The sequence below is a fragment of the Theobroma cacao genome, chromosome 7, assembly GCF_000208745.1.
Source record: "Theobroma cacao cultivar B97-61/B2 chromosome 7, Criollo_cocoa_genome_V2, whole genome shotgun sequence".
Taxonomy (NCBI): Eukaryota; Viridiplantae; Streptophyta; class Magnoliopsida; order Malvales; family Malvaceae; genus Theobroma; species Theobroma cacao.
The window spans coordinates 3,234,681-3,249,691 of record NC_030856.1 but is presented as its reverse complement, the minus strand read 5'-3'; the positions used below and the strand labels follow the sequence as shown (position 1 = coordinate 3,249,691).

General features: G+C 35.9%; 2 protein-coding genes and 1 pseudogene across 3 annotated transcripts; all 3 read right to left on the bottom strand.

Annotated features, from left to right (window-relative positions):
- Nucleotides 1,456-3,600, bottom strand: LOC18593713 (annotated as a pseudogene).
- On the bottom strand, nt 6,773-10,557 carry LOC18593712 (G-type lectin S-receptor-like serine/threonine-protein kinase At4g27290). 2 transcript variants are annotated; one of them, XM_007021062.2, is made up of 7 exons: nt 9,033-10,557; nt 8,556-8,666; nt 8,166-8,323; nt 7,855-8,065; nt 7,474-7,711; nt 7,239-7,389; nt 6,773-7,168 (listed from the first exon to the last, which is right to left on the bottom strand). In XM_007021062.2, exons 1-7 carry the CDS (start codon nt 10,336-10,338, stop codon nt 6,860-6,862), a joined length of 2,484 nt encoding a protein of 827 aa, XP_007021124.2. In that variant the 5' UTR covers nt 10,339-10,557; the 3' UTR covers nt 6,773-6,859. The 2 variants fall into 2 exon arrangements, with proteins under 2 accessions (XP_007021124.2, XP_017979946.1); XM_018124457.1 differs by lacking the exons at nt 7,855-8,065; nt 8,166-8,323; nt 8,556-8,666; nt 9,033-10,557 and having other exon boundaries at nt 7,474-7,566; nt 7,658-7,712.
- Nucleotides 11,505-13,893, bottom strand: LOC18593711 ((+)-delta-cadinene synthase isozyme A). The gene is made up of 7 exons (XM_018124464.1): nt 13,740-13,893; nt 13,364-13,628; nt 12,901-13,276; nt 12,601-12,819; nt 12,389-12,527; nt 11,960-12,208; nt 11,505-11,844 (listed from the first exon to the last, which is right to left on the bottom strand). The coding sequence occupies exons 1-7, from the start codon at nt 13,866-13,868 to the stop codon at nt 11,548-11,550; spliced, it is 1,674 nt and encodes a 557-aa protein (XP_017979953.1). The 5' UTR covers nt 13,869-13,893; the 3' UTR covers nt 11,505-11,547.

The following is a 15,011-nucleotide window of genomic DNA, read 5'->3' as shown; positions in this document are numbered from 1 at the left end:
TTATTTATTTTTTTATTTTTTTATTTTTTTTTAAAAAATATAATATAATATATATATATATATACATTTGCATCATGAATTATTATTATTATTTTGCAAGCCTCCAAATATATTTATAATATTAATATTTTTTGTTATTATTTATATATTTTTATTAAAACTAAGCAAATAATTAAATAAACTAGATAAGTCCAAAACAATAAGCCCAAATCCACAAGAAACGGGTAAGGCCTCACCTTGCTTGGGCTAGAAAGATGACCCAAGTTGTCTGGGCTGCATAGAGGTCTCCCAAGCCTGTTTCCTTGGTCCGTCTGGCCCTCTCCTAAACGCACCGTTTTGGACTTTGGGGACTCCCTCAAACGACATCATTTAGGCGTCGACCTTTTGAATTCTTCACTCCACTGAAACGACGCCGTTTAGACCTTAAACTCGAGTATATAAATCCCATTTTTGACCTTTCCTCTCATTTTCAGATTTCATTTTCTTTCTCTAGTTGCACCCTCTCCCTTCTCTCTAGAAAAAGCCTCCTTTCTTTGCTAGAGCCGGCGTCCCGTCTTCTCTTCCCTCGAATCTCTCGCCGGCTTCCTCGCACCCTCTCTTGAAACCCTCTTCCCTTCCGATCGACGGATCGGGCACCCCTTTTGCCTTCGGTCGGAGATGACCGAAACGGGTTTAGGCTTTCTCACGCCGGTGATCGGCACTCCACTGATCCAAACCTCCCTTCACCGCTCACCGATCTTTCTCCCTCAAGCCGAATCCCCCGTTGAAACCCCGATTCGATTTTTGGCTCCTCCCTTTTGATTTTTTTGATTTTTTTTTATTTTGTGTAGCTAGGTAGCTGCTAGTAGATCTAAGATTTTTTTTTTGTTTTTTGTTATCTTTTTTTTTGTTCTTTGCAGGTAGCCTTTAAAGAGCCGGGTTGTCCAAAAATTTGGACAACCCTGCGATGGGGTTCTGGCACCAGGGAGTTGGTGGCCAGAACCCCCCATCCTGCGTAGTGGGTGGGGGAAAGGATGGCGAAGGGATGGCTGGGCGTACGCCCAGCCATCCCCCTTTTTTTTTTTTTTAATTTTTTTTAATTTTTTAATATAACTTTTTATATTTTTGTTTATTTTATTATTTATTGTATATATATATATATTTTTAGGGTGTCTACAAAGGGAAGAGACAAAGGGATCCTCTTTACTTCTAGACATACAACTATTTGAAGAAATTGGAGAGAATCTGCAGGAATCATAAGTCCACTACTACAAATGCTTTTCAATTTTGATAAGTGGCCAAATTGAAATTATTTTAATTTGGGAAGAATAAATGTTGTTCCTTCTTCTTTGTGATTTTCTTCTGATGCTATTATTTCCTCCTTTTCTTCACAAAATTGAATGGAAATTATCTCTAAGTTATAGAGACTCTTCAACAGCTTGATTGGAAACAACTTCCACACCCTCGAACAATAACTCATATGGAATTGTTTAAGAGAAGAGAGATGGCAAGTGGTGTTGGAGCATGAGAGGTAGATTCAATTTCAACTGCTACACCTGCTCTCACAACTTCACACAAGTTTGGCAAGTAAAATAGTTCTAGGTCCTCAATGTTGTGAAGTGCGTGGGAAGACAATAATGACAAGTCAACCACACATTTTATCCCTTCACACTCCTCAATAGAACAATACTTCAAGTCAATTCCTTACGAAACAAAGGAATATTGCATAAACATTTCAAATCATTAAAGTATGAAGGTCATTTGGGAGCACTATATCATCACACCACTCTGTCTTGCATTCCCCCAATCTTACCTCTTTTTTAACTTCCTTGAAAATTAGAACCTTTGTTTGACCAAAAAGAAATCCATATAATCCCACTTTAAAATGAAATTTGTAGGCCATTTACCTTGTATAGACTCTCCATATTTCTTGAACTCTTGCATGTCACAAAACATACATGAAACAAACTCAAGCTTCCTCAATTTGCCTACTTCTTCTCCCCTTTGATGCAGCCAATCTCCTATTAAGCATTGGATATGGGACATCATCGGTAATATTCCTACTAGTATTTCCACTAGATTCCCCCTTGGATCAAGATATCTAAGGTTTTCTAACTTTTCTATACCATGAGGAACCTCTTCAATTTCTGTATAGGAAATGTCCAACTTTCTCAATGCTCTGAGCTTTGCCAATGAAGGCGCATATTTTAACATCTTATAATAAGAAAGTATCAAGGCATTGAGATTTTCCAAGTTAGAGATGGAATTGGGTAGATCCTCAATCTCATAATCACGAGAAATATTTAGAACTTTGAACCTAGACATGTGCTTAAAGAAAACTTCTAGAATTCTTCTTAAGCCACAGTTTTGCGATAGCAAGGTTGACAAATGAGGGCATTTAGGGGATATGTGCGAAGGAATTTCTAATATTAGCTCTTGCCTTGGATTTTGCATTAAGGAAACCTTCTCAACACTCACTGTCCATTCCTCCTCACTTGGCAGCTCCTCTAATTGCATACCATCTTTTACCATGAATTGATGACCTTTAATATAGTAAGCCATGTCCCTCAAAACATCATGCATCTTAACGCCTTTCTCCAAATCATCAGTTGTAACCCTCTCTAACAAGAAATTATTTTTAAGCTTATTTAAAATGGTATGGCCTCTGTTATGCATTAATTCTCTAGTCCCTAAGTTGTCAAGGAGTCCTTCATCTATCCAATTTTCAATTAATTGAACCCTTTCAATCCTAGAATCTTCAAGATATAAAAAAGCAATATAAAAAACAATTTTGAATTTTTGGATCCTTCAAATGGTCATAACTGAACTTCAAATGCTCAAATATTTCGATATCCAATCTTTTCACACTTTACACATGCTCATCTAATTCAATTAATGCATTCCTCCACTCATAAATTTTATCTAACCCCTTCATGCTCCCGGCTATTGTGACAATACTAAGTGGTAAACCACCACATTGCTCAACAATTTTGTGGACAATGTTATTTAAATTTTGATCTTGTACAACTCAATGCCCCACATGATCTAAGAATAAGTTCATGGACTTACTTTTTGAAAGCAGTTGCACTTCAACCACCACCTTGCAACCCATAGATTTACAAACCTCAATTGATCTACTAGTGAATGCTACTTTCCTCCCCATACCTAATGTTGGTTCAAAGATTCCCACTTCCAATAGAGAAAGCCATTTCCAAACATCATCTAAAATCAGCACATAGCTCTTTTCCTCTAAAATATCTTTTAACATTGCTGCTCATTGCAATACATCCGTTGGAAGAGCATGTTTCAAAGAATTTGCAATATCTTCTTGCAATTTGAAAATATTCAATTCTTTTGATACGGTGGCCCATATCACTTGATCAAATTGATTATCCTTCAACAATTGATTATTGATATGCTTCATAATGGTAGTTTCCCTATGCCACCCATTCCACATGCTCCAATCATTCCAACCTCATCACCCATCAAATATTTCCAAATTTATTCTTTTACATTGATTTCACTTACTAGATTTGGTGTTAATAAGGTCACCCCGTTGGCTGGAGGCCCATCAACTGCCACACCAAGGAAAGTACCTTTAAAACCAGCCCTATCAATCATAGGTTGTAATAAAAATTACAAATCCAGATATAATCTGATGAATAAAAGGTCATCACCAGTATCGCAAAAGTTATTGATAACAACTAAAACTTGGGAAATGTTGACATGTATTTATATATTTGTACTATATACAGAAAAGAATGAATAAACTGTATAACTGGGATGCTTTCTGTCCCCAAATTTTACAACAAAGAATGAAAAGCAAATAGCTAATCACATTTGACCCTGCAATTGCACCAGTGAACTCTGCATACTATCCAGTTTCTTCTCAGTTCTTGAATATTAGTAAGATTCTCCTCATAAAATTCTGAGTTAGACAATTCAGTAACAAGAGCAGCACACTTGGCCTGTGAATCCAAAACTGCCTCCTCAAACAAAGCCACAGTTGAGCTCTGGTCTTCATTTATCTCTTTTGATAAAGGAGATAGCTAAATACTTCCAGCACTGCTGCATCGGCCAAGCTTATCCCATGAGAAAATCTTGTCAGAACCCTCTGTACCTACGAGTCACCAACGTATACATTATGAACCACACACCAAGGAAAATAGTAAGCAGCAAGAGTGCAGAGCCTTTTCAAAACTAATCCTCCATTCATGCTCACTAGGTAGTTTTTACCATGAAAGCTCATCCTAACTTTTCCCTAGGAAGTCATAATTAACTGTAGCTCTCTCAAACAAACAATTAATTTCAGGCTTGCTTAAAATACTAGGGCCTATGTCATGCATTGCTTGTCTAGTCTCTAGTTTATCAATGAGTCCCTCATCGATCCATATCTCTATTAACTCCATTCTTTCCATTTTATAGTCTTAATGATATAAGGAGTAATATAAGAAACAATTTTGGAATTTTGAATCTCCCAAACAGTCAAAATTACACATCAAACACTCAAATAATTCAGCATCCAATCCTCTCACACTTTTAACCCATTAATTCATTTAATACATTAATCCTCCACTCATAGATATCATCGACTCGATGCTAACTGCTATAGTCACAATCAAGGGCGGAGGGTAATGTATCTTCAAAAAATTTTTAAAATTTTTTATTTATTATATATATTTTTTGAAAAGCAAATAAGTTTTATTCTTCGAGTACCAGTATGTTATATTAAGTCTTTAGCCTGTTAAGTAGAAGACTTTACCTGGCACAAAGGAACTGCCATGGGAAAGATCAAAAGAAAATACACAGCTTGCTACCGAACACAAAAGCAAAAGCCCGCCATCAAACTCAAAAAACCAACGACGAGCACAATCCAATCTTCCTAAACCTGTACCACATAGATAGTCAGATCTCTTCCCACATAAACAAAATTTTTAAAATTTTTTATTTTTTATATGTATTTTAAATGATCTCTTCAAATTAATTTTGTTATTTAATAATTAATGCAAATAATAAATAATAAATTGACCCACAAGCCCAACTCAATTGTATCTTAATTCTTATGTATCCCTTCACCTCTTTCTCTCTCTTTATTTTTCTGTTTCTATTTTCTTCTGTTTTTTTATTTTTACTTTACTCTCTTCTCTATAACTCAACATTAAAATCACTTCATTATTTAAAAGAAGATTATGAGTTTGTGAGTTTGGATCAAGAAGGACATGACCACTCACCACCATCGTGTGAAATTAAAAAGAGGTAAATTTTTTTCTTTCTATTTATATTATTTAACTATTTATATATTTAATCATTGTATGAAATCTTATATATGGCATTTAACTTTTTATACTTTAAGTATTATAGTTTTATATTTAGTATTTTAAATTTAAATAGAAATAAAACAAAAATATTAGATATTGATTGCATCAATTCTTTTAGATTTGTTTAAGTATGAGTAAGTTAAAAACAATTGATAAATTCTTTAAAAGAAAAAGAGGTAAATTGTTCAAATAATTCTCTTACACATGAGCCATCAAACCATCTGACCTCAATCTTGAAGAAATTGTTGGTTAAATTCAATATATTAATTTTTAAAATTTTTAACCTTTATCTTTTATTCCTCTTCATTTTTTACCCTCCAATAAAAATTGGCTAACTTCATCCCTGGTCACAATGACATTTCTTTCCCAAATATTTCTGACAGGCCTTAGCTGATTATATTTATGAGCAGCCTTAGCTTCATATTTGATCAATTAGTTCATGGGAAGGTTTGAAGAACAACATGAGGCAATTAATAAGTACTCATAACTATATATATAAAAGAAAGGATAGCTTCTATCTGAAGCATTTTGCTTGCAAAATACATGCAGGGTACCACATGATTGGATATTTCAGTTGTATGGATATTTGAAGTCCTAGGATAGCAATTGTTTGGGTAGAAAGCAATTTCTGAGAAACCTTCCTCAATGTTGACCGGGACTTTTCATATCATCTGTTATGACAAATTGACGTCCACTAACTCCCACCACTTTCCCCATTTTTTGGGTAACAACTTAAATTAAAGTATTTGACAGGCTACTAATTAGCTTAAAGACTTCACTATCCAATTGCATGGGCCTCAGGGCACAATTTTAATATCATACGCAAAATTCCACCTGGTTGAGCTGCCAACCGTGTGAAAAAGAAAAAATAATCAATTAAATATTGTTCAATTCTTGCTTGTAATGTCTGCAGATCATATATGAGACAGATGGAGTAGTAAATATGTCTAATCCAGAGAAACCATGGAAATAACGGGAGTCAGGACAGATGAATTAATCAACCCATTCTATTAAAAGAAAAGGTATCAGATCCTTTACTGTTTTGGCTGAATTAGCTCAAACCACCTGGCAAACGCCTTGTCTAATTTCTACTCCAATTTTTGGTACAGAGCTTGAACTGAAAATTGAATATGCAAAATCTTTGTTTCAAAAACATCATGGAAATTGACACTTTGTTGGGTTATAAAGATCCTATGGAATAGTTCGTTTATGCTAGTAAGTATCTTAGGTTTCATTGGAACTTTCAAACTCAGTGCAAGTAAATGCACTTTTCTGTCACAGGAAAAGGCTGTTGAGATTTCCTTATCTCAATAAATACTTAGTGACTGCTTTTGAAGTCAAAGTCAATATGAGTGGGTGTGTATCTCCAGCAGAATTTTTAGCTGATTTTTGTAAATCCTATGTGCAAATTGAATATGAAGGGTGTTGAACATATTAACAAGATCTAACTTCTGAAGTTACAAGAAGTAATCAGAGATTAAAAAGATCCAAGAAATAGATAGGCTTATATGGACTTAGAATATGAGGTACAACAATTATGGGACAATGGCAGAACGAGGTTTCTATCGAGCCTCCAACTGTGAGATAGTAATATCATTGGTAGAAGATGATCCAAACATGCTTGACGAAGAATCTGTTTGATCATGTGATCTTTTGTTCATTAGAAAACCAGGTTCTTTGGGCTGAGATAATGCATTCTCACTACCTAACATTACAACCACCGATGACATATTTGGCCTGTCCTCAGGATAATATTGCACACATAACAGACCAATCTGGATGCACCTTACTACTTCAGATAGAGCACTCGACTCTTGTAAAAATGAATCCATCAAGTCTAAAGGCCTACCCTCCTTCCAGAGTCTCCATGCCTGACACCAATTATAAACATCTTGTTATTTTTTGGTCAATTACATTGGCAAGTAAAATCTTCATACTTACATGCCCAATAAGGTTAAGGCTTTGGCTAGGTTGGGAGAACCCTCTATTTTTCATCCCACTTATTATCTCCAACACCAGTATTCCAAAGCTAAAAACATCTGATTTGACTGAAAATTGCCCATCAAATGCGTATTCTGGTGCCATATAACCACTACAGAAAACGGTCAAAACAAAAGACATAAATGAGATTAAGTGGTAGATTCATGCACCAGAAAATGGAAAAAAAAGCACTCACTATGTTCCAACAACTCTGCTTGTGTTGCCCTCAGTTTGGTCTCCTCCAAATGTCCTAGCCAGGCCGAAGTCTGAAATTTTTGGGCTCATCTCACTATCAAGAAGAATGTTACTAGTTTTAAGATCTCTGTGTATAATCCTCAACCTTGAATCATGATGCAGATAGACAAGGCCCCGAGCAATACCACATATAATATGATATCTCTTAGACCAGTCTAATAGCTTGCTTCTTGTTTTATCTGGCATGTATTGGTTGTCACATTAGCTAATATCCAACAAAAAACTTTTGAAGTAGGCAATTGGGCAAATAGATAAGATATACTTTTGATAAATTTACACCAGTCATAAGGACCTTTGTTTTATAGTGGTTAGGATCCAATACCAAAAATGAAGAAGTCCAAGCTTTTGTTTGGCATATATTCATAAACCAGCATTCTTTCCTCTCCTTGCATGCAGCATCCGAGAAGCTTTACAAGATTCCGATGTTGAAGTTTGGCTATAAGTGCTACTTCATTTTTGAACTCATTTGACCCTTGTCCTGAGCTTCTCGAAAGCCTTTTCACAGCAATTTCTTGTCCATCTTCCAGAGTTCCCTGGTAAAAGTGTACTAACAGAATTGTTACAATATGCTGAAAAAAAAATGCCTTTGTTATTGTTCTAGTGGTTATTTTCACTAGAATGTGGCAAAGTTACCCTATATACAGGCCCAAAACCACCTTCGCCTAGCTTGTTGCCAGTTGAGAAGTCATTGGTGGCTTTAGCTATTAAAGCTAGGTTGAATAATTGGAGTTCTGAGTCTTTCTCTGCCCCTTCGTTGCTCCTGTCATTAACCCCATGATTTTCTTTTCCACCTGAATCAATAGAAACGAGTGCCGAAATTAGAATGTGGACTGTTGTATTACAACAAACTGCATTTTGGTCAAGCATATTTATGAACTAGGCGCCAGAGTCAGAGTCTCAGACTCTCAATTTAGTTCTTTGTTCCCAGTGAGGGGAGTTTCTAACTCTCCTAACAGCTTTGAAAAAGTTCTAAGACACTGTTAATATATAATTTTCAAGGCAAATAATGCAAGCAGTTGTTACCTTTTACCCTCGCATGTCTTCTCCACAGGTAATAGCTGACAAGAAGCAGACAAATGACAATGAATATGACAATTGCCACTGCTATCTTTATTTTAGTCTCACCTTCGGCTCCTATAGAAAGTTTCAACAATAGTTTAGAAAAAGTGGTTAAATTATAGTTAAATCTCTAAGTCATACTGTGATAGGGAATTGTTTCATATATTGGCTTCAAATTTAAAGAAAAAAGTGAAAATAGTTATGACATGGTTCTATTTCATCGCTTTTATTTTGTAACAGAGGGTTCAGGCAATGGTTGTATAGGGTGGGTGGTTTATACGGCTCAAACTCTGTTTTTCCTATGTAAGGTTACAAACTTATGTAACCCCATGGAATTATTGAATCAATGAAATAGTTCATGGCTTAGAAAATAATAAGAAAAGTTATGTAGTTTCAAGAACACTCAGCTGCCCAACAAAAATACTACAGGTAAGCTCATACCTGTTTCAGAAGCAGACATCCGAATATATAGATCCTGCCCACCGGATTTTAGCTGTGTAATATCTATCAAATCACCAAACCAAATGGCACAACCACTGCCTCCTCCCCTGATATCTGTGTTTGTGTAGGCCATACACGAACAGTTCTGTAAGCACTTGGCCCTGCATTCCTTGAGATTCATGCTTTTGTTTACCCAAGAATTTGTCGTATCTGGCAGTTTCAATCCACCAAATTTGATGAATCCATCTCCTTTCACGCAGTTTAGTGGCTTATTGCGCTCACACCCTTGAGTCAAGTCCAAGGAATCCCAATACAGTGGTGACTTAGGCTTGAAACCTTTTAAACATTGACATGGTGGCGATTCAGAATTATCACAACTACCATACGCACCGCAGTGTCCGTAGTAGTCGCAGAAGTCCCTAGGTGTGAATAAATACAGCAGCCAAGTGCTATTCTCTTCATTCCATATGTAGTGCTGACCCTGATAGTTGGTTTGGTTCAAAGTGTACCTCGCAATCACTGATTTATTTTTTAGGTAAAACATGTTGTACACCTCCTCTTCATTCCATACAAAGTTAAACTGAAACACCAACTGAAAGTTGTGCTGAAAATTTGGACTAGGCCTTAACTTCCGAGCACCACTGTACCTGAGGCCATTCCAGGGACCTGCCCGAAAGTATTTGTTTGAACCTTTCCACCCATAAGGATCAGGGTAATTGTATAGCGCTATCCCTGTAGTGAAGTCGCCAGGAGATGGATCATCTGAACTTGTCCATGCTGACAGACGTCGATCAAGACCAGTTCTCAAGTCCCACCCAAGTTTCATCTCTGGTAGTAATGTATCAGCTGGATAATCAAAGCTTTGCCACAAATAACTTTCGGAGTTACCATCCTGTTCTGCCTCTCTGAGGACAAGATTTCCGGAATCTAAGAGCTGCACTACTGGATTTCGAGCTTCTTTCGTCGAGTTTGATGACCAAACAACACCTTTTCTTTGACTGAGAAGTACAAGATTGCCTGTGCTGTTTATCTTTAGCAAACCAGACCCGTCATTGACCGGGTTTCTCCTGTTTGCTACCCATACCACAGTTTGACCTGGGATATTCTTGTACCAAATTCCCAAGTAACGGTTCTTTGAGCTTCCAGGACTGAAGAAGCCCAGTTGAAACTTTCCTTCTTTGGAAACAAGGTTCCCGCCATCAGTAAGAGACTGAGAGGAGGTCAACATATCTACTCCATGTGAGAATCCAGAGAAGAAAACTAGTACAATGGTGTTTATGATAAAGAAAGCCCAGAGAACATCCATTGTTTTCCAAGCTTTTTTTAGAAGTCACCAGACGTAGAAAGACCTATGTAATAGCAGTTCACAACTAACTTCCGACTTGTATGCAGGTCTTGCCTGAAATTAAATTTGGTAAGGATGGAAAAACCGTATGCTTTATTATCAGGACAAGACTAGCTGAAGACATGCATTTTGTTTTCAAGTTAGAAAAGTCTATGCATGCACTGAAAATAACTTTTAGCCAATTGGTCTCAAATGAAGTTGTCTAAGGAAACTTCAAAAGCACGCAAAAGGAGGAATCAGAAGAAACAAATATAGACAACTTCAATCTATATCCCAAGCAAGCTCACATAAGAATATGTCATTTGCAGCTTTAAAAGGGCATCTTTTCTTTAAGCTGAAACTATTTCACGGCTGCTGATCGAGGAACCTTAGCCAAAGTGAAAGAACAAGTAAACTCAAAAATTCATAACACTATTTTTATGAAGATTCAGTATGGTACTCTGATCAAAATATCCTTAACAATATTTAACTCATGAAACATTTCTGACCAGTAAGCATTTGCTAAAAGCACAAGCCACTAGCTTCAACTGGAATTGAAATCACTGGTCCTGTACAAAAGTTCGAACGGTATATCCTGAATCCAACATCTAATAGAGAGAATTGGGATCTCTTTGTTTTCAAGATTGCATTTAGTGCAGTTGCCAGTTCCAGTACATTTTCAGGAAGAAATTGATTCATAGCATGTGCAATCACTCCTTGTAAAGTGACAACATTCAATTCTTTTCAACACAGTGATCCAAAAAACTTTATTGAAAGCATGATTGTAGTTTTTCCGATGTCTCCCAGTCAACATAACTCATCAAATATCTCCAAATTTGGTCTCTGATCATGGTTAATGGGCCAAGGAAACACATGTCCATAAACATGCCTGGACCAACAGATTTACTGGCCTATAAACCCAAAAGGCCCAATTTAGAAATCCCCTTGAACTCTACCCGCCTTCTTGCTTGGCCGAGTAATAGTGGCAGAGACAATTTAACATGTTTTTTTTTTGCTAAACGAGACAATTTAACATCTGAAATTAGAACTTATAAACATGCATAAGACGACACAAAAGCACTATATATTATTCTTTATTACACTGAAAAACTCTGACAATCTATCAAAAGATTTTAAATTCATGGCAGTTTGAATAATTTTGTTTCTTATTTATTCCACATCAATTCTTTCTCAAATTGGGATTGGATCGATCATCAATGAAGTGATTCCATCCTTTACAGCTTCTCCAACGTGTGTGTATCCATCTCCTTCCTTATAAAGGAAATCCATCACTCTTGCAAGATTGAGAATCCGTGTGAGGACCGGCATTGGAACCCCAGCCGGTGGCCGTACCAATTCCTGATTTATATCCTTCCAAGCATTCTCAATTTGCTTGTTCAACTCATTACATGCCTTTTCTTCTGAAACCCCATGTTGCTTCATGTAGCATTCAATGGCTGATGCAACATGCCCTCTCTCTTGCTCAAACTGCAATAGTAAAATTAATTTCTAAATAAACATATAGGTGTGATTGATTAAATGCATGATTTTAGTCTTATTTATGATTGAATTATATGTTATATTTTAACATTTAGTTTTTTACCTTGTGTGAAACAATATCGTCCATGAGGCGGGCAATTATGGAAGAAGCTCTGACAATCCTAGGATTGTTAGATGCCCATTGAAAGGTCTCTTTGGTCACAACATTTCCCATTCCAACAAAAGAAGTGACTGTAACCATGATGTAGCCAGAAGATACTAATGCGTTGGTCATGTACTCCTCCACTGTGGGTACATAGTTTTCATGGTACCATTTGGCCTCAACGAAATAAGCTTGAGATAATTGTTTCATCTGGAAAATGACAAAAACCAAAGAAGGTATGTTATCTGCTTTTGAGGTCCTAATAATTCTTCAAGTCTATTGTCAGCATGTAAATGAAAACTTGCTTCGTTTTCTTCTAGGGTCCTTATAATCTTTATTTATTTCATGTAAAAAAAAATCTTAAAGAAGACAAGAGTAGTGTCAATTTACTGCTTCTTTTGCGTATTTGACACGGTATGATTTTTCTTGCTTTGTCATCACTTCCTCCATTTCTTCATAAACGTCTAAGAGTGCCTTGTAGAACAATTTCATATATGCTGGGAGTCGATCCATACAGTTAGTATCCCACCTGAAATTCAATCAAATTCTAATGTTGAAGTTATCAAAAAAGTTAATTGCAATATAGTTATAATATTGCTGACCTCTCAATTGCTTTGGTAAAGAGTTGAAGTTCTTCAAATGTGCCATATGCATCATATATATCATCCATAGTTGATGCCATGACTATTGCTTTTGTCAATATTTGTCTAGCAAAGGAGTATTGGGGCTCAAAGTACACTCCCAATATCCAAAAGTAACCTTCAACCAATCTATCTCTTGCGAAAGGTAGTTGTCTCTTGAAGTCTAAATCTTTCCACCACCTGAAATAAAACCATTAGCAAAACTATAGTACTTTATTATTCATAAAGCAATTCATATATATGGATTAAGGAGTTAATCACCTAGAGATCTTGCTTAGCTCTTCCTTGTGCAGATTTTGTACTAAGCTGAAATCCAACTTGGCAAACTTCAGTAACGTTTTGTCATGTGAACCATCTTCTTGATATATGGAAATGAATCTCCTAGCTTCCAACCTTTGCAATCCCTTGCGGATGGGCCGTTTTTGGGCATGGGAGACTAGTACTGAAATGGGATACTCACATAGGCTAGTTTTTGCGGACTCTAGATGAGTGGTGGTGAAAGCAAGTGCTTCTTCCAATATATGTTCTCCATGCGTACGAATATGAGCAGCTTCGTATAATTCTAGCAAGCCTTTCACGTCACTTTTCAAGGACACTTTGAAGTTTCCTTTGTCATCTTTGAACTTGTTGAATGTCTCTGCTCAATCACGGGAAGGTAATAAAATCAATATATACTTAATTAACATGTACAAATTAACCGTAAAGGGAATCAAATTGGACTCACCACATTGAACATTAAAGCTATGCTCTCTAAGCAATCGAAATCGAAGAGATGTAACCTCCAGATTGTCATCTCTGTAGTCTTGATCATAAATATTTTGTAATACATCCTCTATCTCCCTTTCAAAATGGTAACTGACGCCTAAACGCTTGATTGTATCAATTAAACGTAATTTCTGAGATAATTGATTATCTGTAGGCACCGTAAGCATCCTCCTCACTTCTTGTTTCAATTCTTCGTAATGTAGTTGAGTCATAGTATCCACATTCTGCACAATTGTAAGGGAAAGAAAAACAAAATTGCATATACGTGAATCAGCATAGACACTAGCTACATAGTGAGGAATTAATTTAGTGAATTAACAATATAAACTTGGTACCACTTTAGAAGGAAATGAAAGGAAAAGATCCCCCCAAATGCTAGGATGAAACTTTGTTGAGCGACGATTCTCATTGGACATGGAATCATGAGTTGAAACAGGAAGTGATGAAGAAGCTAGAGAAGACATTTCTTGAGATAGCAAGTTGGAAACAGTATATGTAACTTATCGAATTGGTTGTGAGCCAACAAGGCCCTAGATTGTACTATTTATAGAAATTTTGTTGGCTTTCCCTCTGCCACGTTTTTGTTATTCTTTAATTCAGTAAGGTGGGACTTGGACAGCTGCATACATATAAAAAAAAAAATCTATAATTTGTGTGGTCGCATGCATATCAAAATTATTTTGTTAGATAATGTCCAAATTAAAGGAGTAGTACATAATATCAAAATTATTTTGTTAGATAATGTCCAAATTAAAGGAGTAGTACATAACATCAAAATTATATGTTGTGATAATGTTTTATGCCGAAACAAAATGAAGGTTTGCGTATTGACCACAAATCTTCAATATTTAGTTACTCGTATCAGTATTCACAGCCTCTCAAACACCTGAAAAATTCAGCCCTATCATTCCCTACAGTAGAACAAACGACAACATCCACAACTGCTGTAATTGATTAGTCCAAAGAAAATCTTTTTTTCGTGTGAGTTACTATTCATTTATTCATTGTAGCGATGGCCAATTGAATGAGGTAGGGCACACTATTGCTTGGTGTCGGGGTGATCATTTGTCGAAATCCATGAATAGTAATACAATAATTCATTGTATGGTTATTCGCATGTTGATATTCTCATGCCCTAAACCTGAGGCACAACAGACGCCACACACCTGCAAGATATAACCTTACAAGCATGCAAGACTTAAAATATATATCTTAACCAACTAACTAAAATGGATCAAATATATTTATGAAGTATAATAATTCTCAAAACTAAGATACTAAGATAAAATCCTGAATAACAATTTAAGATAGCTAAAAGGTTCATAACATTTAAACAATCATGAAGCAAACTAACACCATATGCTAGCCTATGAAACTTCACTACCCGAAGTTTCCAACGTGTTTGACCAAATCACAATCTGAATAAAAAAAAAAAGTGAAGGAAGGAATGAGTCCAACAGTTTAGTAAGTAATTAACATCCCTCCAGCCGGATTAAATATGCACAAAATATTTAGGCAAAAAATTTTTATTGTCATATAAATATCAAAAATAGAATTTTGGGTAATCTAATTCAAATAACAGAACTATCTTAACTCTAAAATTTTTA

Excerpts from the sequence above, each read along its gene's own strand:
- LOC18593712 (XM_007021062.2), bottom strand. The coding sequence starts at position 10,338 with ATGGATGTTCTCTGGGCTTTCTTTATCATAAACACCATTGTACTAGTT. Across the intron at positions 7,712-7,854 it reads CTTGGACTTCTTCATTTTTG|ATAAAACAAGAAGCAAGCTA; the intron begins GTATTGGATCCT and ends AATACATGCCAG. Across the intron at positions 7,169-7,238 it reads GCCTTAACCTTATTGGGCAT|GCATGGAGACTCTGGAAGGA; the intron begins GTAAGTATGAAG and ends AATTGGTGTCAG.
- LOC18593711 (XM_018124464.1), bottom strand. The coding sequence starts at position 13,868 with ATGTCTTCTCTAGCTTCTTCATCACTTCCTGTTTCAACTCATGATTCC. Across the intron at positions 12,528-12,600 it reads TTTACCAAAGCAATTGAGAG|GTGGGATACTAACTGTATGG; the intron begins GTCAGCAATATT and ends ATTGAATTTCAG. Across the intron at positions 12,209-12,388 it reads TCAAATACGCAAAAGAAGCA|ATGAAACAATTATCTCAAGC; the intron begins GTAAATTGACAC and ends GTCATTTTCCAG.